The sequence below is a fragment of the Bemisia tabaci genome, chromosome 6 (assembly GCF_918797505.1).
Source record: "Bemisia tabaci chromosome 6, PGI_BMITA_v3".
NCBI lineage: Eukaryota > Metazoa > Arthropoda > Insecta > Hemiptera > Aleyrodidae > Bemisia > Bemisia tabaci.
This window is the reverse complement of record NC_092798.1, coordinates 7389428-7414415: the sequence shown is the minus strand read 5'-3', so window position 1 is coordinate 7414415 and position 24988 is coordinate 7389428. Positions and strand designations below refer to the sequence as shown.

Below are 24988 nucleotides of genomic sequence, written 5' to 3'. Positions count from 1 at the left end.
AACCGACTGATTCGTCTGATGGATGTCGGGGTGAGAACTTTTCTAGGGAAGCAAAGATTTGCAGATCAGGTGAGGATTTTCGGCCATGAGTCATCATCTGGCAAATCTGAGCTTTGACCTGCGAAAATAATTTTAACCCTGAAGGGAGCATAGCAGTGCAAGGTTTCTGAAATATATCTTTCTCTTTCTCTACTATCACCGGGATAGCAGTCGAGGATCTCGAATAATTCGTCTGCGGGAAGTCCACCCCGTCAGTGTTACCAGACGAGGAAACCGAGTTTTTCCCACACCACGGCGTCGCAGTCGCAGGGGAATTTTACCCCGCTAGTCGTGGCGCCGAACACCTCGTTTGCCCAAGATGTGACGTGCGGTCGCCGAAAGCTGTAAGTCAAGCCCGGAACTGGTAATGGGCCCGGGGTTTATTTCCCTGGAGAGTGATCAGACAGCGCAGCGTTGGGAAATCGGGCGGTTCTAGCGTGAAATTTCCCTGTTTTAATGATTTTTCACGTCCTTAAATTATCATCGGTCTCTTGCAGGCTAACTCTCATTCGAACGACGTGGAAGAAATTGAGGAAAAGGGAGAAAATGTTGTAAGCTATTAGAAATTTGAATATTCTCGTAGCTTGGTTCGATCAGGTTATAAACGATGAGGGTGACGTTGAATTTTGTAATTCTAATTTGAAAGCAACCCCCAAGACGAGTTTCGTTGAAAGGAAGGTGCCTTTTACCAGCCGCTCGAATAATCCGAATGAAGAACGACGTATGAACACTCCAAGTTGCCAAATTTCTCCAGTTAAAAAATGTATTTTTCAGGATAGTTATTCATATTTTTCCTCGAAATTTTCAGATATTTTAGATCAAATTGTGAACAAAATTATCTGAAAAATTTGAAGAAAAATGTTCGCATTGTTCCAAGAAAATTCGTATTTCATCGAAGTAAATCTGGCAACGTCTAAAGGCTCATACGGCTTCTTTCCTTAGCACGGCAGAATGCTCCCTCGATACCCATATCATTTTTTGGGAAATGTGGCAAACGCTGTCGCCTCCTGGCCCCTGGAAAGACTCACGGGCGCCGTTGAGCGGGTTCAAAAACGGCGCTAATGGGACACTAACGAGTCGCAACCCGAAAGGTTGAAACGATTGACACGACGGGAGGACACGCAGATCAGCTTCCCCGTAACGTAGTACTAGCGCACCCATTGACGTTACGCCGGTTTATTTAGTCGATGTTACTGCACCGATTCGCGGAAAAATTTCCGGAACTTCCAGCGGATTATCCCGTGTTTCATCACGATTTTCCCAATGGGTGTCGCGCTTTTGCGTGTTGTTACAGTTATCAATGTATCCGGAAACCTGGAAAGTCAGTGGATTCGCAGGAAAAGTTACGGAATTTCACGAATAGCGCGCATCGGCTTGGAAAATGCAGCAGATGCCATCCGAGAGAGCGCGAACGACATCCAAGTGCCAATTTCCGGAATTTACATTTTTGAAGGTGGAAATTACGTTCAAAGTTCAGCTAAAGTCAGCGTAATTACCAGAAAATTGTTCCGTTTGTTCGAACCCAGCATCTTGTGCGGTATTTTAAATCTCAAAGATGCCGAAAGTCTTCAGTTTTGCTGGTTAGGATTCCTTGACAAGGCTTGGTTTTTAGACGCAACTATTCGTGTTCTTGGGATGTGCATGTGGCATACACAAAAAATTGAAGGCGCTCTCGCTTTCCTAATGGCAACTCTTCCTGAAAGACCATGAATTTACACGGAAAATTTTTTAAAAAAAGTGATTGCAAGGTCTTTTCAAGGTAGATTTTACAAGAAAAAAATGCTGCTCTAACAACAGAATGACTATTCGATGTTCAAATAGTCTTAAAACTAAACGGTTTTCGCTTAGCATCTCCCAAATTTTAAATTTGGCGGGCGAATCTACCTGCTGGAAGGTTCACGACACGCCCGCCAGGAGCGCCATCTCCTTACCGCGTATCCCCGTAACTCAAAGCGAAAACAATAGAGAGCGCCATCGACAAACGTCAACCAGAGACAAGTCAACAAACGTCACGTTATAACAATTATAACCTCCTTCATTAACAAGCATTAAATCAGTCATATTTGTGCCGAATTATTACATTATATTTGTGCTTAGTACCTCGTAAAAAGGAACCGCAAAAGATGGAATCTGCCGGGATTCTAAATTCATTAACAACAAACATATTAGTTTTTAATAAAGATCTAAGTGTCAGTTCTTGGCGTTAGCTTGATGATTCATAGTACCTTTGTAATGTGAGTATGTATCTAATTAGTTGTCTAATTTTGCTTTGTGATTACCTACGGAGTAATTTTGGAAATAGTATATGATGCATTATATAATGCATTTGAATTCCTAGGTTTCACCTGACTCAAAGCGTTTGCTGCTATTATCTAGAAGCGCTCCGACTCATTTATCAGAGAATTGAGCGTTTCCTATCGGCCCCTCTGCAATTATGAGATTAGTCCATGAATCCTTTAGGAACTTAAATTAATGACTCAGATGGTGCTTTTGAGCCAACTTTCAAAGAATTAAAGGCATTTTTTCAAAATCTACAGTCCATGAGCTCTCCGTGTGACCGAAGTGCTCTCCTCGCTATATGACGCGTAACCCTTCAATTTTTAGTTTAGTCCAAAGACCTCGTAGGAACTTAAATTAATGAACCAGGTGGTGCTCTTATGCCAACTTTCGAAGAATTGAAGGCATTTTTTTTTATTTTTTTTCAAATTTACAGTCCTTGAAAATGAGCTGTTTCGCGGAGCAAAGTGCCCTACTTTTGGGCCTCGTAATCTCTTGAATTTTGAGTTTAGTCCAAAGATCTTTTTGAAAAAATGCTGCTCTAACAACGAAAAATGCTACTTTAACCACCCTCTGTTTATCAGCTTTCCAGTATTGTAAAATGCTCATTTGAAACATTATATCTAGTCACTTTTTTTAACAATTGAATTGGTAAAGCAGCAATCCATTTTTTCCATGCATGAAGTTACGTAGAACGATATTTTAAGGTTGCCGGAAATATTGCATGTTTTTTTTCAAACGATTTTGTATGTTTAAAGAAAAACGTGACAGCTGCGCTCGAGATGCCTAATTGGTGAGCCCAACCACCCACGCCAGTGTGTGACGGGTGCAGCGTGTCATCGGTTTGTTAAGGTTTCATAGCGAGGTGCGAGGGAGGATTGCTTTGCTCTCGGGGGAGGCAAATTAAGGTAGATCTCTGACGGCAAAACAGGGGCACGGTCCCGCTTCGTTTTTTTACGTAGCACGGCTGTCGGAACTCCCGCCCTTTTTTCGGCTTGTTCCTTGTCTCTTGGTGAGGCTTCCGACGTGCCAACATCGATTAGAGCGGTTTCACTCTCGCGGACCGGTGCTGGTTTGAATCATCTTATCTGCGGGCTGATTATTGAAATTGATAGACATAGCAATAGACAAAGAACAAAAAAAGGATTTGGAGGGATCCTATTGGTAGAAGCGGATGGTTGCAATGGACAAAGGAGGTAGGTAATAGACTAACTAACGGCAACCCACGAGAGACCCGACAGTTAGTCTATCATTTTCCCCCTTAGTCTATGAGAACCACCCATTTCAACCGATAGGATTGCTTTATACCTGCTATGTCTTATTTGTCTATAGCTTTGTCTATCAATTTCAATAATCGATCCGCTGGTAATCTATTAGAGGGCCCCATCACCCTGCATGGCTATCTTTCTCATAATTTTAAAAAGGAAGTGTAGTTTAAATAGTTACTTTTGGAAGTCAATGCTCCGATTCGCCCGATGATGATTCTTGATCAAAGAGTTGAGCAAATGGTTTAAGCAATCCTCACCTTTTTAGGTAAAATCTCGCCCAATAAAGTGCTCACTTCGACATTCGTCAGTCATTACTAGGCGAATTTTATTTAAACTTATATGCGCAATAAATTGCTCATCATTAATCATTAGGGGAGAAGTAGCGCTAATCACTAAACACATCTTTTATGCCTTTTCTAAATTACTTTTCTCAGATTGTGAGTGCAGGGTCCTTTGACTATAATCTCTCTGATTACGCATATTTTCTCTCAAGTGCAATGCAGCCGAAGCGCCTTCAATTTTTCGCATACGCAACCCAGACATCCCTCAAGCAGGAATAGTTGCATCCAAGAGTTGGCATCAAGAAATCTAGAGCGCCTTCAATTTATCTTACATGCAACATGGACATCCCTCGCGCACGCATAGTTGCATTCAAGTTGATTGTAAACCATCGCTCGGCGAGAAAAAGCACGCCCCCGAAATGAACTTTTGCCGCTCCGGATTTCATTGATTAGAGCGTTCGTGCGGGGGTTTCCAAAATCAAAATATATCGTCTCTCTACCCGATCTTTTTTGGCTTTATCCAAAATTCAACGATCCGTGTTCGTATCTGCTCGAAGACGGCTTGGTTGATCATTGTCTCGGTCGGCGTTCGGTAGCTTTAGAGTCCCCTTATACTGAGAGTCAAGACAACACCCCTCATGGAGTCACAAACGGGAATAAAGATTACAGAAATTGAACGTTTTTCGTAATCTTTGATCGGCCCATTCTCGAATTCCTTTCTTCGTTCCTTCCCTAATTCCGTTTGTTCCTTGCCGAACCCGTAATTCCCCGGTCCATTCCAGATTATAATCTTCGCAATCGGTGAAACTGTAATCTTTATTCCCGTTTGTGACAATGTGAAGGCCTAAAATACGGGAACCAATCAGAAATGGATTCACATTGTCTTGACTCTCAGTATGAAGGGACTCTAGGTAGCTTCGGCCGCCAACCTACGAACCTCCACCGACTTGGGTCTCACGGCCGAAGTTAAGCGAGTGCATTCCAGCGCATGCGCGGCTCCGAAAGCTTCCGCTGGCCCCGCGCGCGCGCGCACGAAGGCACTTTCCCGGGCCTCGCGCCCGGGCGGCACGGGTGGCGCCGCTAACGCAACAGAATTCAAATGGCTCGCCGAGCTGCAGCGCTCGAAAACCACGTCACGTCGCCCAGAGGAGAAACCGACCACCGACTCGGCACCATTGTCAAGTCGAGACCCATCAGTGCCGAATCTCACCGAAAACCTAGGCGATTTCAGAGATACTCAACTCGCGTCTTTCCCGTAATCTATGTCTCTACGATAAAAATGGGACTCGTTTCTCGAACGAAGGAACGTAACTCCATTCCAAGGTTGCCAAATCACTTCAGCAATTCAAATTTTTACGAGAATATTTCAGTGCACTTTTCGTCCAGAAGTTGCCTGATTTTTGCATGAAATCAGGGGGAAATTCAGTGAAATTTTCAGTTGGAAAGGTGCAAGAATCTGCAGTTAAAATTGCGATTGATTAGGGGAAATTTGGCAACATTGAAGTGTGTTATGTTACTTCGTGTTGGGAGCTATGATTTATGATACTGTCGAGTATTAACCATCACAATTAAGAGGCGCCTCTATTTCGTGATCAACATAAAGCGCGAACGAAGTATCGAATAAATGGGCGTATTTATACTAAAAGGAACTGTGTGCATAGGGATTGCGTGTGATATAGTTCCTTTTGCATAAATACGTCCAAATGAATTTTGATACTCGGTTCGCGATTTCACGTCGATCCAAAAGTAGAGACGCTCCTTGATGATGCTCCATTTTAATTGGCTCATTTTGATTGAGTAAACAGAGCCAAAATGCAGGAATTATTTACAGAAGTCCACATTCACATTCAAGACAAAATCGCTATGGAGGGATTCTATTGGTGGAAGCGGGTGGTTGCAATAGACCAAGAAGGTAGGTAATAGACTAACTAACGGCAACCCATGAGAGACTCTATAGCTACTCCATTATTTTCACCCTTAGTCTACAGCAACCACCCATTTCAACCAATAGGATCGCTCCATACTCCCTACGTCTCCTTCATCCACAACTTTGTCTATCAATTTCAAAAACCAGCCCGTCGGAGTCATCCCGTCGACGACACGGAACTTTCGGTTAGCGTTGCCAGTCGTCGTGAATCGGGGAACCCCGGGGGACGGGGGGCCCGGGGTTCCAGCTGACTACGGAGGGGTCGGCGGGGGGTAGGGGGGGCGGGTAGCGGATCAATACTCGGGAGTCCTCGGTTCCCTGCGCTCGCTGCTCGGCGAGCGGAGCTCGTGACGCAAGAAGCGAGCGAGCGAGCAGCAGATGAAGGAGCCTGAGCCGTGCCGTAACTGTAACTCTATCATAGGGGCGCTGTTGCCATATCTCCGCGCCCCGCGGGGCGGCCGCACGGGCCCGTAAATCGGGGAGGATGTGGCAACGTCGCCGGCAATGAGCGCGAGTGATTCGAGTCGGAATAGAATCAATGCAATCGAAACCCCCCTCGCCCCCCGCCCCGATCGCAGGTGATCGCGCGGGAGGGGCGCCCGAGCCGGCAACGTCGCGACATGCGCAGTGGCCGCCCGGAGCCCCGGTTCCGGACTCCGCCGGGCCGGGGCGAAAGTCGGGTCGTTCGGGGTGGTTTTCAGGTATCTTGATCGGGGTTGACCCTTAAATTTTGAGAGTCGTTCGGGCTGCCCCCGAGTTTCTGGTCGGAAAATGACCCAATTCTACGAAGGAATGTTGAGAAGGCGAAAGGAATTGATCGGATCTGGTGATTGTCAATGCTTTGAAATTGATTCTGGTGCTCGTTGTTCGTCTATCCTACACGGAGATAAACATGTCAGTTCTTATTGCACACCATGATTTTTTGGTCTGGGTAACCCAAGTTTTAGGTCAACGAAACGAGCCAGGTAACCGCGGAATTGGGTTCCTCTGGCCGAAAACTTTGGTCACCTGAGTGGCCTTAAACCGCAAAGTTCGATGTTCAATCCGAACTGAAGTTCAGAATCTGTAACCAAACTTTTTTTCTCGCTGTAGAGGGACTTAAATTGTTGTTGTATCGAATTTTGCGCTTGTATTTGTGTCTCGGAAATATTAAGGATCGAAAACTGCAGTGTAAATCGCATACGAAGACAAACTAAATCCACCCATGCATACGTTATAGCAAGTCAAGAAAACGTTTTTTTTAAAAAAAAAGAAATGAAACTAATGTAGGCAATGAAAGTTGCGTCTAAATACAACTCTTTTTTTAACATGAGAATTTTTTTAAACTGTCGGAGTTAGCCAGTTTTGGAAGAATTTAATTTCTTTGCCGATTCCTGCTACTTTTCTTCCAGAACACGGTTAATGTTTAGCAGAGTCGCAAGATACTTAAAAATCTCGATACCACGAACACTGTGTTACATCAGTGGAGTCGCTCGAAGGTCCAGGCATCTCGCCCACTGTACGAAAGCGAAGTGGCGTAAGCTCCCAGCTCCATCTCAACGAAATGATTACTTGTTTACTCTGATTATGGCCCACTGCTGGGCCGCGGTAATTGTACGGGCGACCATCGTTTGTTTCCGTGTTGGGTCCATTTGAACGGACGGGCCAGGGGGGCGAGGGGTCCCGCTCTCCGAGAAAGCACGCTCGTTACATTTCAAATTATTCCGGGCACTCAGCTCGGCTCAGGAATTTCAGATTTTTCCCCCAGAATAAGAGAAGTTTTAGGGTCGTATTCAAAGTTGTTCTTGAATAGCATCTTTCCTGAAGAATCACCACCGTTAGATTGTTAAAATTTACTTCAAATGCGTTTTCCTTCTCTGCCTCTGTAGATATAACTCTTCCCTCAAATAGAATGGGCTCCGGTTAAATTACAGAAAGTTTGAAGTACGATAGTGAATCTTAATCCACCATCTGATTCATTGATTTCATTTAAATTCCACATTGGAATTGCAAGTTTGCATTTGATGAACGTCACGTGCACTTCTATCACATTGCGGTTCAGGTGAATGAACTAAGAATGCTTGTAGTTGGCATTTCGATACAATCTCAGCTCTTTTTTAACATCATGGATAACGGAACCTAAGAATGCTTATGGTTGGCATTTCGATATAATCTCAACCCCTTTTTCAACATCATGAATAACAGAACGCTCTTTCAACTCGGAAGAACGCGAATAACAATGGCAAAATATTCGAAGCTGGTTTCGAACCCAACATACAACTATTTGAACTCTGCAGTGGGCCGGGTTGCACAAGCTAGATTTCGCGGGCGAAATTTGAGATTGAACGCTCTTTCAACTCGAATGAACGCGAATAACTATGGCAAAATAATCGAAGTTGGGTTCGAACCCAACATACAACTATTTGAACTCCGCAGTGGGCCGGGTTGCATAAGCTAGATTTCGCGGGCGAACTTTGAGATTGTCCACGGCATACGGGCGCTCTCGCTGTACGACTCTCATGATAGGGTACAGATGCTATCTGTGTTTTCCCTATTGCAGGATCTAGTTCAATTTAGACGCAATTGGTGCATTGTTCACATGAGATTCGAACGAATTGAACTGGAAATAAGCGCGAGCCTTCCTTATTTTGATTCAATTCGTCAATATTGCGACTGAGAGGAATCTTTACCCGCGATCCTTTTTGTCAACAATAACTAGCGAGAGAAGAAGATCCACCGAAGAATTCTTCGCCGTATTTTGGACTACATGTTGCAATAAAGAACTGATATTTCTGACTCATTTTAAAAAACAATATAAGTGCCGTTAGTTTCCCTAAGCAGATAGGTGCTTTTTTAAGCCAGGAATAGTGGCTCCTTATTGCTAAATGTACTCCAGTTCTCCCGGCCCGGTGACTAATGATCCTTCCAAGTCACAACAGAGGGGACGCCTCAGTTTCGAGGCATGACTCGTTGACTATCGATATTCTCACATTTGAAGCTATGGTAAAGAATCGATTATTAATGTATACCTCGATGATCGATCTTTCTCCATAGGTTTAAATGGCTGAAAAGCAAAGTATCCGGAACGAGGCGCCCGCAATCAGGGCCCCCGAGTCGCGCATCATTTATAACCTCAAAACGACGCATGGGCCTTTCGGGATTGCGCAACGGGTCGAACTTCACGGGGAAGAACAAAGGAACAAAAGAATCGGGAAGGAGCCAATACGCGACAATTCGGAAATCGGACCGATAACGCCTAATCAGCGTTTTATTGACAGACGAGACGATTAGAGATAGGTTGCTACGGCGGTGTGGCGGGGGAGGGACCACGTGGGTTTTCAATGCTCTTCAATGGCGATTTTGCAAGTTGGCAACACTGTTTTTCCTCCATTTAAATGTACGTTAAACAATCGATTGTCGGTTAGGCAGAAATTGAAAGTTTCGAATTTGGAAATTTTTGTGGAACTATCAAGCTTTCATTCATTCGAATCTTTTATTTTTTTTCACTTTGGGGGAAAATAACACTTGAGTGTGAGCTTTTTTTCCTCTGTTGTCAGATATCAGCTCTATGCTGAATTTAACGCACGTTGGCTAAAAAAACTCCAACATTCCGTTTTATTTTTAGATTCCGAAAATCATGGAAATATCCATGCAATTTATCTCCGCATATTTCCCTTTATCAGGTAATTTTTTGCATTTTGATCTTGCCAATCATAGAAGTTGGCGTTTCTCTTACGAAAGGATGTAACTGCATTTCAATGTTGCCACATTTTCCCACGTAAATTGCATTTTTACCCGGAGAACCTTGGGAATTTCTATCTGGAAAATTTCGTTTATTTTTTTTTTTGATTTCACGTGAAAATCAGGGCAATTTTCGATAGAAATTGCGGGGGTACATTCTTGTTGAAAAATTGTATTGCTTGTGTCAATTTTGCAACCGTGGAGTGCAGTTACGTCCCTTCGCTCGGAAAACTACGAAACGGAGAGGGTTTTTTTGTTGTCGAGAAAGTGCTCGACACTGTCGCGGTCCGGGAAAGCGACTAGAAAAACGCATTCTCGTCCGGTGCATCGCGAACCGCTCAGGCTGAGGTTAACAAACTGAAATCCACGCCGCCAAGGTCATGAGTGTTTTATATTATTTCGAAATTTTCGATAAACAACGCGCGATTATCATAAGCGGTCGCGGTGAGTGATAGCCCTCGGTGAGGGGAGCACGGAGAGAGAGGGGGTGCTACAACGCACTTACTGTTCACCGTCACTGCGCTTCAGTGTCGAGTGCGTGCATAGCATCGTCCACGAGAGGGCCAGTGACGCTCTCGCTGTTATGTCACAGAAAAGCGACATTTATCGATTTATTTTCATTTGTAGCTTTGGGGAAGGTTATGTCATTGTTGTTGGGATCCGATCTGATGTAGCGATGAGTCCAGGTGGTCCACGAATAGTCCACCTCATAACCCTAAATCACCCAATAAAGTAAATCAATATAATTTTTGTGTACTTCAATAGATAAGAGATTTAAAATTATCTATAGTTGAAATATGAGTCCAATAGCTTTAGTTAGCTTACATATCTCTAGAAGTAACCTCAAAGTGACGGCTAAAGTGAGCTGACGGTTATGACGTCGCAGCTAAGACACGAAAAGAAAGTTCAATCGTGTCCGATACACACCCAACTATTTGGGTTGTCAAACCAAGCCATTTAGATATCTAGAAAGGACTTCGTACTGAGAAAAAAATATAGATGACTAAAATGGGAAACCACGTAACTCCGTTCGCGTTTGCGACGTTGCAGACTTCCTGTTATACTTTCTTTTTCCTCGGTGATTGGACAAAGGAGGTAAACTAACCTAACTACCGGCAACCCACGAGAGACCCTATAGTTAGACTATCTATTTCTCCCTTGGTCTATCGGAACCACCCATCTCAATCAACAGGATCGCTTCACACTCCTGATGTCCTCTTTGTTTATAGCTGTGTCCGTAAATTTCAACAATCAGCACTGGAAAAAAAAACACATTGGATCTAGAGTCCAGACTCTTGAAAACATTGACAAGAAAAAATACTCTTGATTCGATCGGATTTTTGCTTGAATCAAAACGAAATCCTCTTAAATTAAGAGGCTTGGTTCTTGATTTAAGCTAGATTCTGATTGAATCAAGAGTACTTTTTCTTGTCGATGTTTTTAAGAGTTTGGATTGTAGATCCAATGTGTTTTTTTTCCAGTGCGCAGTGCTATCTCGGCTGTTTCTAGAGCAGAAAAATGCATCTGTAGGGGTTGAAAATCGTCGGATTTCAACGCTTTTCAAACTCAAGCTCCTTGTTTTTCGAACCTTTCGATAGACTCGAGGACGAGTAAGCTCAATACGGTTTCTGGGAAACTCGGAACAGAACCTGGATTTTGAACCGAAGCTCAGCTCGCGGCTCACCGCAGGCGAAAACCGCGTAACCGCGCGTGGTTCCCATTGAGAGTTGCGTGGTTCTGCAACGGGCGTCGCGGCGGAATCCTAATCGTGAGCGTAGATATCACCGCGCAATCATGACTAATGCCTACCCCCTCCACGGATCCCCTTGTTAACATTTTTATCCGCCTCCTCTCCGTCAGGGCTCAGGCTCGAACAAAGCTCACGGCTCTTAATTTCCCAGCTATTCCATAATTTGTATGAGTAACGCCGGTTAAGTCCTCGTTTTGCCGATGCACCAACGTTGTCGAATCGTCGAGTCGGACGAAATCCCTGACGCATTGGAAAGTTCGGATACTTGAATTTTTTCGAATATTCAAGCCGAAAAATTGCTCCTTGTACTTAGAATTCCTGAAATTTGCTCTATTTCTCATTTATATCGGGCGACGAGACAAGGTCTGAATCAGACGAACACGTCGCATGGTTCCACTTCCAAATCTTACGTAGAAAGCGATCCACACAACGGGTAGTTCGAAAACCAACTCATGAACGAGATATTAACTCGTATTTTCAACACTTATCAAATGGAGGTCAGATCATACACTTGATGTTATTTGTATATTTGCCTTTTGACCCAGCCAGTGTTAATTGTAAACACCTATACCTTTCTAAGGAATGGATTTCCAGACTCTCCGTTGTGTGATGCAACTATTCGTGCCCCTGGGATATGCATGTAGCATACACCAAAAATTGAATGCACTTTAGCTTTCTTATTGACAACTTCTCTCGAAAGTCCTTGAACTTAGTCATGGAAAGCTGTCATGAAGCCTGACCAGAAAGTGTTGATTTTTAAGCTCACTCTGGCAACTTTGCGATGCACCCGCCGGTGTAAACACGTTAAACGCGGCCGTAAACGGCTTTTTTATGTGTCCAGCGAAATACTTTGAGTTCGCTCAATTAATCCGAACAACTGGTTTCCTCAATTAGATCGGGTTGACTTGGGTTCACTGCCTTCGCCCCCCCCCCCCTCACACACACACAGCCCCACCCACCCCCACACGGTTCCATTTTTCTTCTCTGATAATCGGGATAGCTCGATTACGGGGTGCCTGCGTTACGCTTCCCATGCAAATCAGCGGTAATCGGATTTCTGGGCCGACCTCGCAATCCTGCTGGCTCTCTAGCGACGTGGAGGCATAGAACATGGAAATAGGAACGTGGAATCAGAGGCAATGTATTTTTGAGACCCTGCACTGCTATCGCCCATGTAGTATTAAGGGAGACTCGCTGAGAGGTGGCAACACTGCGTTTCATCCACTTAAATTTATGTATAACAATCGATTCTTGGTGAGGCAGCCTGCTTCGACTAAAATCAATATTTTAAAAGGGAAAATATCATGAAATTCGATGTTATCAGGAAGATATCATAAAAATCGGTGATGAATCAGGAAATTATGAGTGTGACAAGCGTATTCCAATTTCGTGCAATTCATGACTGGAAAAAGTGAAAAAATTGAATCAGTTCATCAAGCATGTTTGTCGAATCAAAGGTAGGGTTGCCACAGTCTAGAAAAAACGGGAAATGTCAAGGGCTTTAATTAAATCAGAAAAAACCTAGCAGTCTTCGGGAAAACGACGAAAATGTCAAAGAAATATTATTTCTAATTATGTGTTTTTCACCGTCTGGTATACCTTCAATTGTCGGGAAATTTTACCGAAATGTGTCCGGAAAATCAGGGAAATTAAAGGGAATTTCACTCTTTTAATGCTGTGGCAACCGTGAAAGGAATGCCAATTTCTTCCTCCAAAAAATTAGGAAATTTCATTTAAAATATGAGGGAAACATTAGGAAAATTCAAGTTAAAACTTCATTAGACACCCCTAGAGTTGAATTTCTCCAACCCTGTTTAGAGTTGGATTTCTGTGAAAAACGAGGAAATTTCGTTTGAATTGGGAAAATTCCGCATAAAACTCCAGTAAACACCCTTAGAGTTGAATCTCTCTAACCCTGTTTAAGTTGAATTTCTCCAACCCTGTTCGAGTTGGACTTCTCTATAATGTGCGTGCAATTCCGGAGAGAGCGCGTGTAAACAAAAGCCCTGCTCCCGTCCATCCAGCCGAGAATCCCGGTCCGAGATGAGAATCGCCGGATGAAACCGATACTCCTGAAGGAGCACTCAACCCCGCGGCCGCGGCCTTTGTTCCGGGCAAAATGACGCAAAGGCACCGCAGTCGCCGAAGCCGGCCGGTTCCCGAAAAAGGGCACCGAGTCCGGGGTGGGTGCAGCGTGCAATTCGGCGCCCCTCCCCGGGTTTACGGGCACTCCATTCCGCTCCTCGGATCACACCACCGGAGAGGGGTTGTTCAACCCGCGACTCGCTTCACCCCACTCACGCGCCTGACTCCGACCCCCTCCCGCCCTGCGCGCCACCCCTGCGCCCCCTCCCTTCCGCTCCCGTCCCCGTTTGACAGCTGGCCGGAGCGAGCGCGGCCCTGCGTTGCCGGCTCTCCGCAGAGGGGTTGCTTCTCGTGACCTGCAAACCCTTTTTTCGATCGGGGGGTGGGTTGATCCGTGGAGCTTGGTGGCTCCTCTATCGGGTGACCTTGATAGGTGGTGTTTCGGCCGTAGGCTTCGTTGTGACCGAAAAAAACAAAGGGATTGGAGCTTGGAACCTCGGAATTAGTAATTTTGGAATGAGATGGCTCTGGTGACCAGCAACCCTTTTTTTCAAGGGGGTGGTTCTCGCTGGCGTTAGGTGGATTGGTGGTGCTTTGTGGCTTCTCTGTTGAGTGACCTTGATCGCTGGGCTTCGTAGTGACTGATTAAAAATGTGCTCTATGCATATTTTGTGTCGACTTTTGCAAAGGTTCTTACCAGGAAGTTCATTGAGAGTGTATTTCATTTTCTTTCTCCGCGTTAGTGTTCCTTTTCGGTGAATTTTTTGATCAGAGGTCGGTACGGGGAGGCTCAGCCAGATGGAAATATTTAACAGGGTGCTTACTATACTGAAGTACGTAGAGACGTATCGGCATTTCTTTTGTTCGTAATAGTTCGAAAAAAAGGAGGGATTTTACCTCACCCAGCTCACTGATGAACGGCAGAAACAATAAGTATCGCGAAGTTTATAACTGCTTTTTCGGTCAATAATATATAACGCACTAAGATGTCTCGTTCATAAATCCAATTGAATTTTTAATACAAGTTAAATAGAAGATCTAAGTAAAAAATTACGAGTATCAGGCAGTTTATCACGCAAATTTCCCTCTTAAGTAGCCCAAGACCACACTTTTCGAAAAGGCTGACTGGGAACTCTTTTCCTCCCCCTCCTTCAGTTTTTTTTTTTTTTTTTTTTTTTTTTTTAATAATGTATCACTATCCCACACGGAGTTTCCATTGCATGAAAATTACCGCGATGATTGGAATGGAGACTTCTGTCATGTAGATTGAGCGAAGCAGCGTAAAGGCTGCACGAGGGAAAAAAGTTCTAAAAAATAACCATATCATAACCATAAAAACATATAATTCGTCCACCACTGTGGAAGTCGAATATCGCGTCATTGTCTCCTTTTCCCCGCGCATTTTATTATCTCCCCCCCCCCCCCCCTTTAATGCCGCGCACCAGCCAGGTGACATTAATTTCGGTCCTCTCTCCTCGAGTTTTATTAACTTCATTTAATTTTCTCCCTCCCACGCCCTCTCACACTTACGAGAGGGAAGATATAACGACGTAACACCAAGAGCAGGACGGTTTCAAAGTATAATGAACCGAAATAGCGTATGTTCAATTACAAAATCAGGCAGATAAGCGGTTTTTGCTCGGCGCGCCCGATCTAAAGCTTTTGAGTTAGGCTACTCGAACGTGACGCCCTTCGTTCATCCTCCAAGGTCGTTTCGTTTGAAAGTGAGAGAACGGGTTAGCCTTATTCCCGGCGCGGAGGTGCGCTCAGCAAAAACCGCGTATCTCTCGTTGGAACTTCATGCAGATTCGCGTTTTTATACGTAGTGTAGCCTCGTTACTGCGTAGCAAAAATAGCGTATCTTTCATTGCTACCCATTGGAGATCTGTGTTTTTTGCGTAAGTGTAGCCTTTTTCCCGTTGCGGCGAAACGTTCATCTAAAACCGCTTATCTCTCGTTGAGACTCCCTGCTGAGGTGCGTTTTTTCCCGATGGTTCAGTGGTAGGTAGGGTGTTAACAGGAATGGAAAACCGTGAAAATGAAGGGAGAAAGTTATGAGCATGAGATGGCCAGAAAAGTTGGTTCTTGATTGAGTAATGTAATCCATATAGTTTTTGGCTAATTGAGCTCCAAAGGTCAAATAACCCTGAGCAGTTTATTGTGAGGTAACAAGTCCTTTGTACCAAGAATTGCTTAGTTGAATATCATTTTACAACGAAGAACTCCTAATTCTGGCTCTCACGTTAATTCGACCTAATATTGGCATCGGGAACTCATGGCACTTATTTTGTTTCCAATCCAATTTTGTTCCTGTTAAATCGTCGGAATAATCCGATGCAGCGAAGGTCTTGTTTAAAAATCATTAATTAAAGGGCTTAACGTGGCAACCGCGCTTCGCTTATGAGGATGTCAAATGAGGCCTTTGCGCTGGATATTGTCTTGCAGAGTGCTCGGACACCGGTGCCTGATTTTTCACGCAGGGTTGCCGCATCGCCGCGGAAATGGAAGGGGTATATCGCGCCCCGCTGAGGTCGAGCCGAGAAGGGCGGATTTCGGGGGTGAACGGCGGTGTCGCCAGCGGTTTTCGTTGGAGGGTGAAGAGCAACCGACTCCACCCTTCGAGCGCGGTGTTGCCAGAAGCGATGATGATGATTATGATGTATTTTTTGCAGTCCTTTCGTGATGCTTCTTAAAATCCTCTAATTTTTCTGTCGAATTTTTAAGCTCTACACTATTCTTCACTTCGGGTAGAAGAGCTAAATATGTGATCAACATCTACGAGAGAAGGGGCAGGGTGGCAAGCGTCAGGGAAAACCGGGAAACCGGGAATTGTCAGGGAATTTTGAGTGACCGGGAAAAGTCAGGGAAATGTCAGGGAATTATTGCCGCGGTCAGGGAATTTTCGTAGCGCATCAGCGCATCTTATGAACTAACGTGTACATTACGTAGCAAACAGAGTTCCGTCCCTCCTCCACATGGCAACAGTGTTCCACGATCGGTCATTTCCGTCCGACTCCGTTGGGTGTCGTTCCTTTTCGTCGGTCCCCCACTCCTCCGTCATCGTTGTGACTTACCAACCTATGCACACTAAAAGAATGATCCTGTCGGTTATTTCGTTGCGCCCGGCGGCTTTCGGTAGGGGGAACTAACAGAAACACGCGCGGATCGGGAATCGTTGACAACCGTGTACCAATAAAAACAATTTTATTAATAACCTCGAGTCAGGTCCGCGCAGATCGTGGTGTATACTATGCATAGTTCGAATCTGCCGTGTTTTGGTAGAAAACATGTAAGGTTGGTGCAACTGCATGGCTGGGCGGTGAAATCCTCCTAACCTAACATCGTAAATGAAGTGGTGCTGGTGCTGAACTGAACTGTCCGAATTTCGGATTGTTGGAGACAAAGCTCTAGGATGTGCTCAGGTAAGTTTCGAATACTTCAGTTCTTTTCTTTTTCTCATCTCCGGGAATGAAAAAGATGCTCAGTTGATATCACCGGCGGACCTATTGGATGTGTCAAGTCATTCCTGTCTCTGCATTGTTTCGTAGTTTTACTCTAACTTCAGGATGGAATCACAACGATGGCTCTGAGTAAATGATTACACCTCTTGTTTTAAATTTGAATCGATATTACAGTATTTGTTTAGAAAGCGGAAGCTCGTGAAATTTCGAGACTGAAGGTTTCATAAATTGTGTGTGAGGGCAACATGCGATTCCAGTGCATAATCGCACATTTCAATGAATACAACTGGACCTGAAGGGAGGAAAAGTTCATGCCAAATAGGTTTACACACTGTTTGAATGCTACGGAAGATCTTAAATTCTTGTATTTGCTTTAATTGCTGAATAGAGATAGCTAATTTACTGTTGCTTTCTGAAAGTGCGTAAACTTATTTGGGATTGACAAGGTAAGCTTAAAATGGTGATAGCTCCTTTTCAATTATTAGCAGTTGCTTATGCTTGATCTTGAAATATTTTAGTATAAGAAGGATTACTCAATCGTCCACACTTCTTACGTAGAAAACATCATATCAGTGCGTCTACTGTCTGTAGCACAGCACATGGTAGCACATGGTAGAGCACTTATTATTGTGCAACAAAGCATGTAACAAGCCAAATCATTAAGGCAACAACATTGTCAGTTGCTTTTGTCTGTTGAAACTACTGAACTTTCTCTAATCTAACCAAGAATGAAAGGCAAATCAAAGCATCACAGGAGCTTGCAAATGAAAAAAGAAAATTAATGTTACAAATACTTTCTGTCTAACGATCGCAGATTATTCAACGCCTGTAATTTTCGAAAAAAGGCCGTATCCCTGGAGATGGTCCTTTTTCAATTCCTTCAGTCATAAGTAACTTTCCCCTATGTCACTTCTAATTCCCTTACTACTTTCTGCCTCCAGGTTTATCTCTCGTGAAGTAGTTCATAAGTAGTCCTCTGTCTGTGATGTCATCGAAACAGACTAGATTCCAAGAGCAGTGGCTGCAAAATCCTGAGTTTGCAGAATGGCTGGAAAAAGTTGACAATCATTTGAATGAAGCCCGATGCTCTCTCTGCAGATCAGTATTCGTCCTTGGGAATATGGGCAAGCGAGCGCTGCGGTCTCACCAGGAAGGTAAAAAACACAAACTAGCTGTCCTAAACGCTAAATCAAGTGCTTCGTTGAAGTGCTTCTACAAAAGTACAACTTCCTCCATCATCACTTCAGAGTCGCATGAACCACCGATCACCTTGACTCCCAGTAATGACAATCCTCCTAGTGTACCATCATCGACGGATATCAGCAAATTAAGTGTTGAAATAACACCGCGTGGTCTTCAATCATTTGTGCTGAAGAACAGTATTTCTGATGCAGAGATTCTATCATGCCTGCAATATGTGATGACACCAAACCTATCCATGAGGTCGATGGAAAACATTGTCAAATTAGATGCTCGGAAATATCCTGATTCCGAAATAGCCAAAAAAGTCAAATTGAGCAGGGAAAAAATATCATACTCAGTGAATTATGGCCTAGCGCCCCACTTCCACAAGGAAGTTCAAAACTTACTTTTGTGTGTTGACTGTTTTGTTGTTTGTTTTGATGAATCTTTTAATAAAATAGCAGAAAAAACCCAAATGGACCTAGCTGTTAGATTTTGGGATACGACCTGTGATCTTGTTGCTACTCGTTACTTTAACTCAGTGTTTTTAGGATCTCAAACTTCAGCTGATCTTGTAGCGGGTATTCATAAAGGGCTGTCACCATTACCAATGACTAATATAATTCAGCTTTCAATGGACGGGCCCAATGTAAATCTGAAGGCATCTAGAGACCTTAGGTCCAGTGTTAGCACTGATCCAGATGATCCTTCTATTTTAAACATGGGCACATGTGGTTTACATCATGTGAATAATGCTTTTGAGCGAGCCTTTTCAGAAAATGAATGGGAGTTAGAATTATATCTAAGAGCAAGTTACAAAGTTTTGGATAACTCGCCTGCACGTCGTGCCTTATATACAAGTTTTTCTGGATCTAATATATTTCCTAAACCATTTTGTCTAGTCAGATGGCTAGAGAATGGCGATGCAGCAGATAGAGCAGTCAAAATTTTACCAAATATGCTAAAATTTGTGGAAGGTTTAAGGGAAAATAAAAAGGAGCCTAAGTCTTTTTATTACAAAATGTTAAAAAAATGCCTCAGTGATCCTTTACTCTCTGTGAAACTTGCATTTTTCAGTTTCATTGCAAAACAGACTGAGCCCTTTCTTAGAGAATTCCAAGGAAACGAGCCATTGGCTCCTTTCCTTTATCAGGAGCTTAACTCTTTAGTGCATGATCTTTTAGAGCGTATTGTAAAACCAGAAGTCCTCAGTGAACATGCACAAAATGTATCAAAAATAAATCTCTCTGATGAAAATACCCTTTTGTATGCAAAGAATGTAGTACTTGACGAGTGCACCAAGGAAGCATTCCGAAAACTAAGTTCCAGGCCCAAAACTAGTGAAATTTTATTGTTCCGAAATGAATACAGAGTAACTATAAAGAAATTTTGTAATCTCCTCTTAGAAAAGTCTCCTCTTAAATACCCCTTGACACTGCAGCTTTCTTCTCTTAACCCTGAAATCGCCATTACCTCTTTAGGTACAGAAAGATTTAGATCTTTAATTTCTACTTTTGTGCAAAATAATTGGGTGAGTGCAGTTACTGGCGAAAAAGCTATTAAAGATTATAAGAACCTTTTTTCATGTCCTGTTGTCAAAGAAAAATGCCTAGCTTACTCAAGATTTAAAGAGAGACTCGATGCTTTTTTTATGGATTTATTTAATCTTAAAAAAAATATGCATGTTGCCTTAACGAAAGTTGTCAAAGCAAGTCTGATTTTTTCGCATGGAAATGCATTTGTTGAGTCTGGCTTTTCCATAAACAAGGAACTCCTAGAAACTAATCTTAAAGAGGAAAGTCTCATTGCCAGGCGCATAATACATGATAAAGTTCAATCAATGAATGGGCTGGCCACTTTTGTCATTGATAAGAATTTAACACATGCTTTTAGAAATGCCCATGCAAACTTTACTGAGGCTAAAAGAAAACGAGAGATTTCAGAGACTGATTCAGAAGTAAGGAAGAGGAAAAGACTTTTGGCCCAAAATCAAGTCAAGGATTTAGAAGCCGCACGCAAGGCTCTCAAGAATGAGACTCAACTAAAGGATAGTATTTTAGTAGAAAAGATTAAAGAGCTGAAAGCTTCCAAGGAACAGTTTTGAGTTTCGTAAGCTTATATTTTTGTGTTCCAATTTTTGTAATTTGTTTGCAATTCATTTTTTTTTAGTTTTATGCTGTTTTTTTATTTCTTGTTCATTATTTTTATAATTCCGGCCAAAAGTGGATCGAATTCACTAAAATTCCATTTGTAACCTAAGTGATTACAAGCAAGCTACCCATTGATTATTCAGTTACCTGTTGATTATTTTGTTAAATGTTTATTCTAGTACTCTAGCAGGTCTAACAGGTAACAGCTTTATTTAATTTGTGATAATTATATTACTTTACTTTTTGGGTTTTTTTTTCCATTGCTGTTGGTATCTACCTATTTTCTTGCCTTCTTGTATGTTTCATTTTTGAATTTTGAAGTTTTTTTGTTCAATATTTACTTAGTGTACTTGAGATAGTAAATTCAGTTCCAGACGTCTGCATATTCACACTTGAAATGTAACCATTTTTCCCAATATTTTGTAGTGAAAATACAAATATTTCTTCAATTATTTTTCTCATGAGGGCAAAGTATTTAATTCGTACGAGCATTATTGTTTGCCTGTATCAAAAATAGCAATACTTTTTTGATCTTCAGGATCTCTGACCACTTTTTTATGCTCAGTATACTAAATGTATCAGTTTCGCTATGTTTGGTTTAATTAATTCAATTAGGTATTCTTGTTCACTCATACTCAGATCATTACTACTTTTATGATTTCATTGATCTGTTGTTCTAAATGTGTCTCTTCTAAATGCATTAAGTGCATTAATTTGTTTCAATATAAGTGCTAGTTTCTTGATCTCCCAGACCTATAAGTTTATTTGTTCCTTTTAATTTAATAAATTTATGAACTTTTTTCTGTGTTCAAAATCTTGTTTTCTTGCTTTCTGTTTTTGCTCCCTCATACCATGTTCAGCATCTTTCTACAAAGTACTCCCTGAATGGCTAGTGTTATTATCTTAGGACGAAATTTTGTAGCTATTACGGCACAATCTCATAGCTTTTGCAGCTGACCGATTTCAGTGATTTTAATACAGAGACTGATTCATCGTACGCCACTCCTTCCCTTTCATACATTATTAAGAAGTTAAATGAAAATTTAAAATTTTAATTAATGTGTGTAATTTTTTTTTCTGAATTTTCTTTGATTGTGAAATGGTTATCTCTTTTTATCAAAATAAGTTAAAGATGTGCATTCCAGGCTATAATTCATTCAATTATTCAGCACCGAATTTACCCACAACATTCTGAGTGCAACTGCGCGTCGATGACTTTAAAAAGTCAGGAAATTTAATCGTATTCAGAAAAAGTCGCGGTCTCTTGCCTACAAAAAGTCAGGGAATTTTATTGTAAAGTCAGGGAAAAGTCAGGGAAAAGTCAGGGAATTTTGAAATTGAACTTGACTTGCCACCCTGAGGGGCTTAATTAAGTTTTACATTCAAATCGACAATCTGGAAGAAATTCTCACTGAAGTATGGAAAAGGAAACTTGGGATGCAATGTTGTACTACAAGTTTGAATCAAGTTAAATAAGATTTTCTTTTTTCTTTAGCTTTCCTGTTTAATGTTTCTCTTTACTGAAACCTAACGAATGTTTTCATTATTTTGTTGCAGGTAAGAAAAGCTGATATGCTTCACCTTTGGTTTACTTGAAGAGCGTGTTGTTCAAGAATTAATCAGGTTTCTCTCACAATGACTACCTCATTTTTATTTCATTAGTTACCGTAGCCCTCCTCTCGCTTCTAACGTTTAAAAATCCGCTGATATTGCAAAAATTTCTTAATTGACGTCATCAGTGACAGAGGAAAGCGTTTTTTTAAATTTTCCAGGAAAAATCCTCATCGTGGCAATTTATATTAAAAAAAAGTTAATGGCTCCATTTCCCACCAAGCTACATTCGTTTTTTCCCCTCTTTTCAATGTCACGCTCCCGCAAAGCTAAACCCTCCATTCATCGCGAGAAACCCTGAAAGCCCGCTAATCCTTTCCGCTGAAAACGGATTTTTTCGTCAACTTTTTTGGCTCTTTTTTTGAAGCCGAATTGGCAACCTCGCCGTCGGATTTTCGGAGCTCTTTCCCGATTCCGGACCCACGCCACAGCGAAGCATGTTCGGGCACTCTCGATGTCAAACCGTGCTGACAACCCCCTCTCCCGTTGGCCAGGGGGAGGGGGTTCCGTCGTATGTTCCGCCGTGTCTTGCGTACATGCGTCATCGACAGCACAAATTAGAGACATGTGCCGTTGTGCCGTCATCCCCCCCCCCCCCCCCTGTCGTCCCGCCGCGCCGCCGTGCCAGCGAGGAAAAAATAGGGAAACTGCCCTTGGGTAGGCATTCGAAAGTCGTATTTTTGATTACCATTGTCTTTTCTCCCGCGTCTGGGCCCCGTGGCCGCTAGTCAGACGACCCATTTGTCAGTGCACTGCACCCATTTGTCAGTCTGAGGATTGTCAAAGGTCAGGAATCCACGATCGCACTCCCCGGACCCCCGGACGAGAATTTTTCTTTCTTTTTTTCTTCCCGCGCGTTTTTCGCGGAAAACGAATCCGGCTCGGAGGGACCGAATTATTCGCGCGAGCAAAAAATGTTTGAAAAAATGCGGAACTTCTCAACATGTTTCTAATTATAGTACTGTTTCTCTCAATGCACGTCTTTCTCATTGGTCGAGAACCAACATGTTCGTTAAGAATTTCCACCAAATTTTATTGACGGTTTAAGAAATGGTGCACAGTCGCAATGAATTACCTCCTCCTAAAGGAATCTTTTCGTTTGTTTCTTCGGAATCATGCAAAGCCTCCTCTCCCTAATTTGGAACCCAAGAGTGGCATTTAGAGAGGAGGGTGGTTGCCTTTACTCCGCATTTTATGTTCTAGTTCTCCAAGAGGTAATTAATTTTGGTTAATTTAATTAAATCAAGGGCATTTTTCATGACTGTTCGAAGTTTTTCACCCCTCCTCTCCTAAGATTCGGCTGCAATGAAGCTTACTTAACGGCGTAACTTACGGCTTTTAAGAGCTTCCTCGCTGAAAATTTGTTCAGATTTTGCAAGAAGTAACTACTCTTTCCGACTCATTTTCGGAACAACACATAAACCATCACTTTCCCTACGCAGATAAGTGCTTTTATAACTAAAATTAGTAGTTCCTCGTCGCAAAATATAGTCCACCAATTTTGTCTACAGCTCTGAAACGCTCAGAAATACTTCCGGGTTAAACATTTTATCAGCTTCATAAATTCCTACTTATCTAAATCCCTGACGTTAAGCTTCAGGCCCTGTGAAAGTTTTGAAACCAACCAGCGTCAGTCGCAACGTCAGATAGAGGATCTCCTGATTCGAGCGACGACGACGACGGTGGGTCAGAATCGTCGCTCCTCTGACGTCAGAGCCTATCTCCATCTCCAGTGAGCCCCAGAAAGACACGGAGTTATATGGAGAACAGGGCTCACATAGAAATCGAGAGTACGCCCTTACATCAGCAGAACAACGAAATCCGACAGCGTGGAGAGCATCTTCAGTGGCGAGGCGCGGATACTCGACTATCGATAGAACCCCATTTGAAGCTATGGTAAAGAATCGATTATCGAGGTTTACTCTGATAATCGATCCTTTTCTACAGGTTTAAATGGTCGATGGATCGATTTATCGCGGAGTACGACGGGTTCGGATCCCGGGGCCGGTCGGCGCGGGTCCGGGCGCCGTAAAATTATATTGTGGTCGGGTAGAAAGTTGGACGGGCTCGGCGCGGCGCCTCGTCGACCGAAGTTGAACTCGGAGTCGGATTCGTACACTCGTAATGCCCCCGGGAATCTTAGCGCCATCGCAACGTCACGACGTCGACCCGAAAGCCGGTGCCGATGAGCCCCCCCCGCCCCCTCTCGCCCGGTCCCCCCGGAAATCGGGGTACTCCGAGGGTTCGAGGATGTGTAGGAACCGCGGGCCGGCTCGCTACCACGGATCTAGGAAGTTTCTCGAAACTAGGTGTGTACTGCCGTGCTAAGGGAAAACGCCGTATGAACCTTCAGGCGTTGCCAAATTCCCTGCGTTAAATGTGAATTTATTGAAAGTTGTATATTCTCTCCAATTTTTCAGAAAATTTTGCTTGCAGTTTATTCTTAAATATCTGAAAATGTCACAAGGAAATATTCTCAACAAAGTAGCTGTTTTATCCGGAGAAATTTGGCAACTTTTGAATGCTCATACGGCATTCTTCTTAGCACGGAAGTATCTTAGAACTTAGATGTACCAGGACGCATCTAGAAATGATTAAAATCTGGGAAAATCAGGGAATTTGTCAGGGAATGGAGAAATTGCACGAAAAATATCTATTACTTTATTCCAAGAGTGCTTAGTGAGCTGAGTTCGCTATCTTTTTCTTAATTTTTTCTGTGTTGGAAAATGTAGAATTTTAGAGGTTTTTTTCTTCTCTCCAAAAGAATCTACAGGAGAATGAGGTGGAATCCTAAGTTTTCATCAAGGAATATTTACTTGGAAATGAGGGAAACTAATGGAAGCACGAGGGTAAGAAACAGCATCATTTTCGAAATTCAAACTCTAGAGTAGGGTATTTCATAGTATGTCCTTCCAAGCCGCAAGAGAGAACCCTCCAAAGAGACAAACGAAAATGAAACGAGGAAAGATAGAATTCGCAGAACACGACAAGGTTCTCAAGTCGACTCGTCCAATCGTAAAATTCGCTCACTCGGGTCGAAAATTCGCACTTTTGAACCGCGTTGATAGTCGTCGCCTCCTTGTGAGGGTTGGGCCCCGGAGAGTCCAGGTGGCGCGCCCCCCATCGCGCACAGCGCCGCAGTAGACTTGTGCATCTATTCTGTACAGCTTAATGGTCCCAGGTCGTTGGATCAGAACACACGATCGTGATGCATATAGAGAGCCGTCGAAGGTCATC

The 24988-nt window shown here is 43.0% G+C and overlaps 2 protein-coding genes across 6 annotated transcripts in view; both read left to right on the top strand.

Annotated features, from left to right (window-relative positions):
* LOC109034175 (max dimerization protein 1) overlaps window positions 1–24988 on the top strand; it is a 279247-nt gene that overhangs the window by 4810 nt on the left and 249449 nt on the right. The gene's annotated exons all lie outside the window — the stretch shown is intronic.
* On the top strand, window positions 16173–20954 carry LOC140224762 (uncharacterized). Its single transcript, XM_072301288.1, has 2 exons — window positions 16173–16769; window positions 17750–20954. Exon 2 carries the CDS (start codon window positions 17794–17796, stop codon window positions 20092–20094), a length of 2301 nt encoding a protein of 766 aa, XP_072157389.1. The 5' UTR covers window positions 16173–16769; window positions 17750–17793; the 3' UTR covers window positions 20095–20954.

What these genes read in the sequence shown, in the direction of transcription:
- LOC140224762 (XM_072301288.1), top strand. Translation starts at nt 17,794, where the DNA reads ATGTCATCGAAACAGACTAGATTCCAAGAGCAGTGGCTGCAAAATCCT.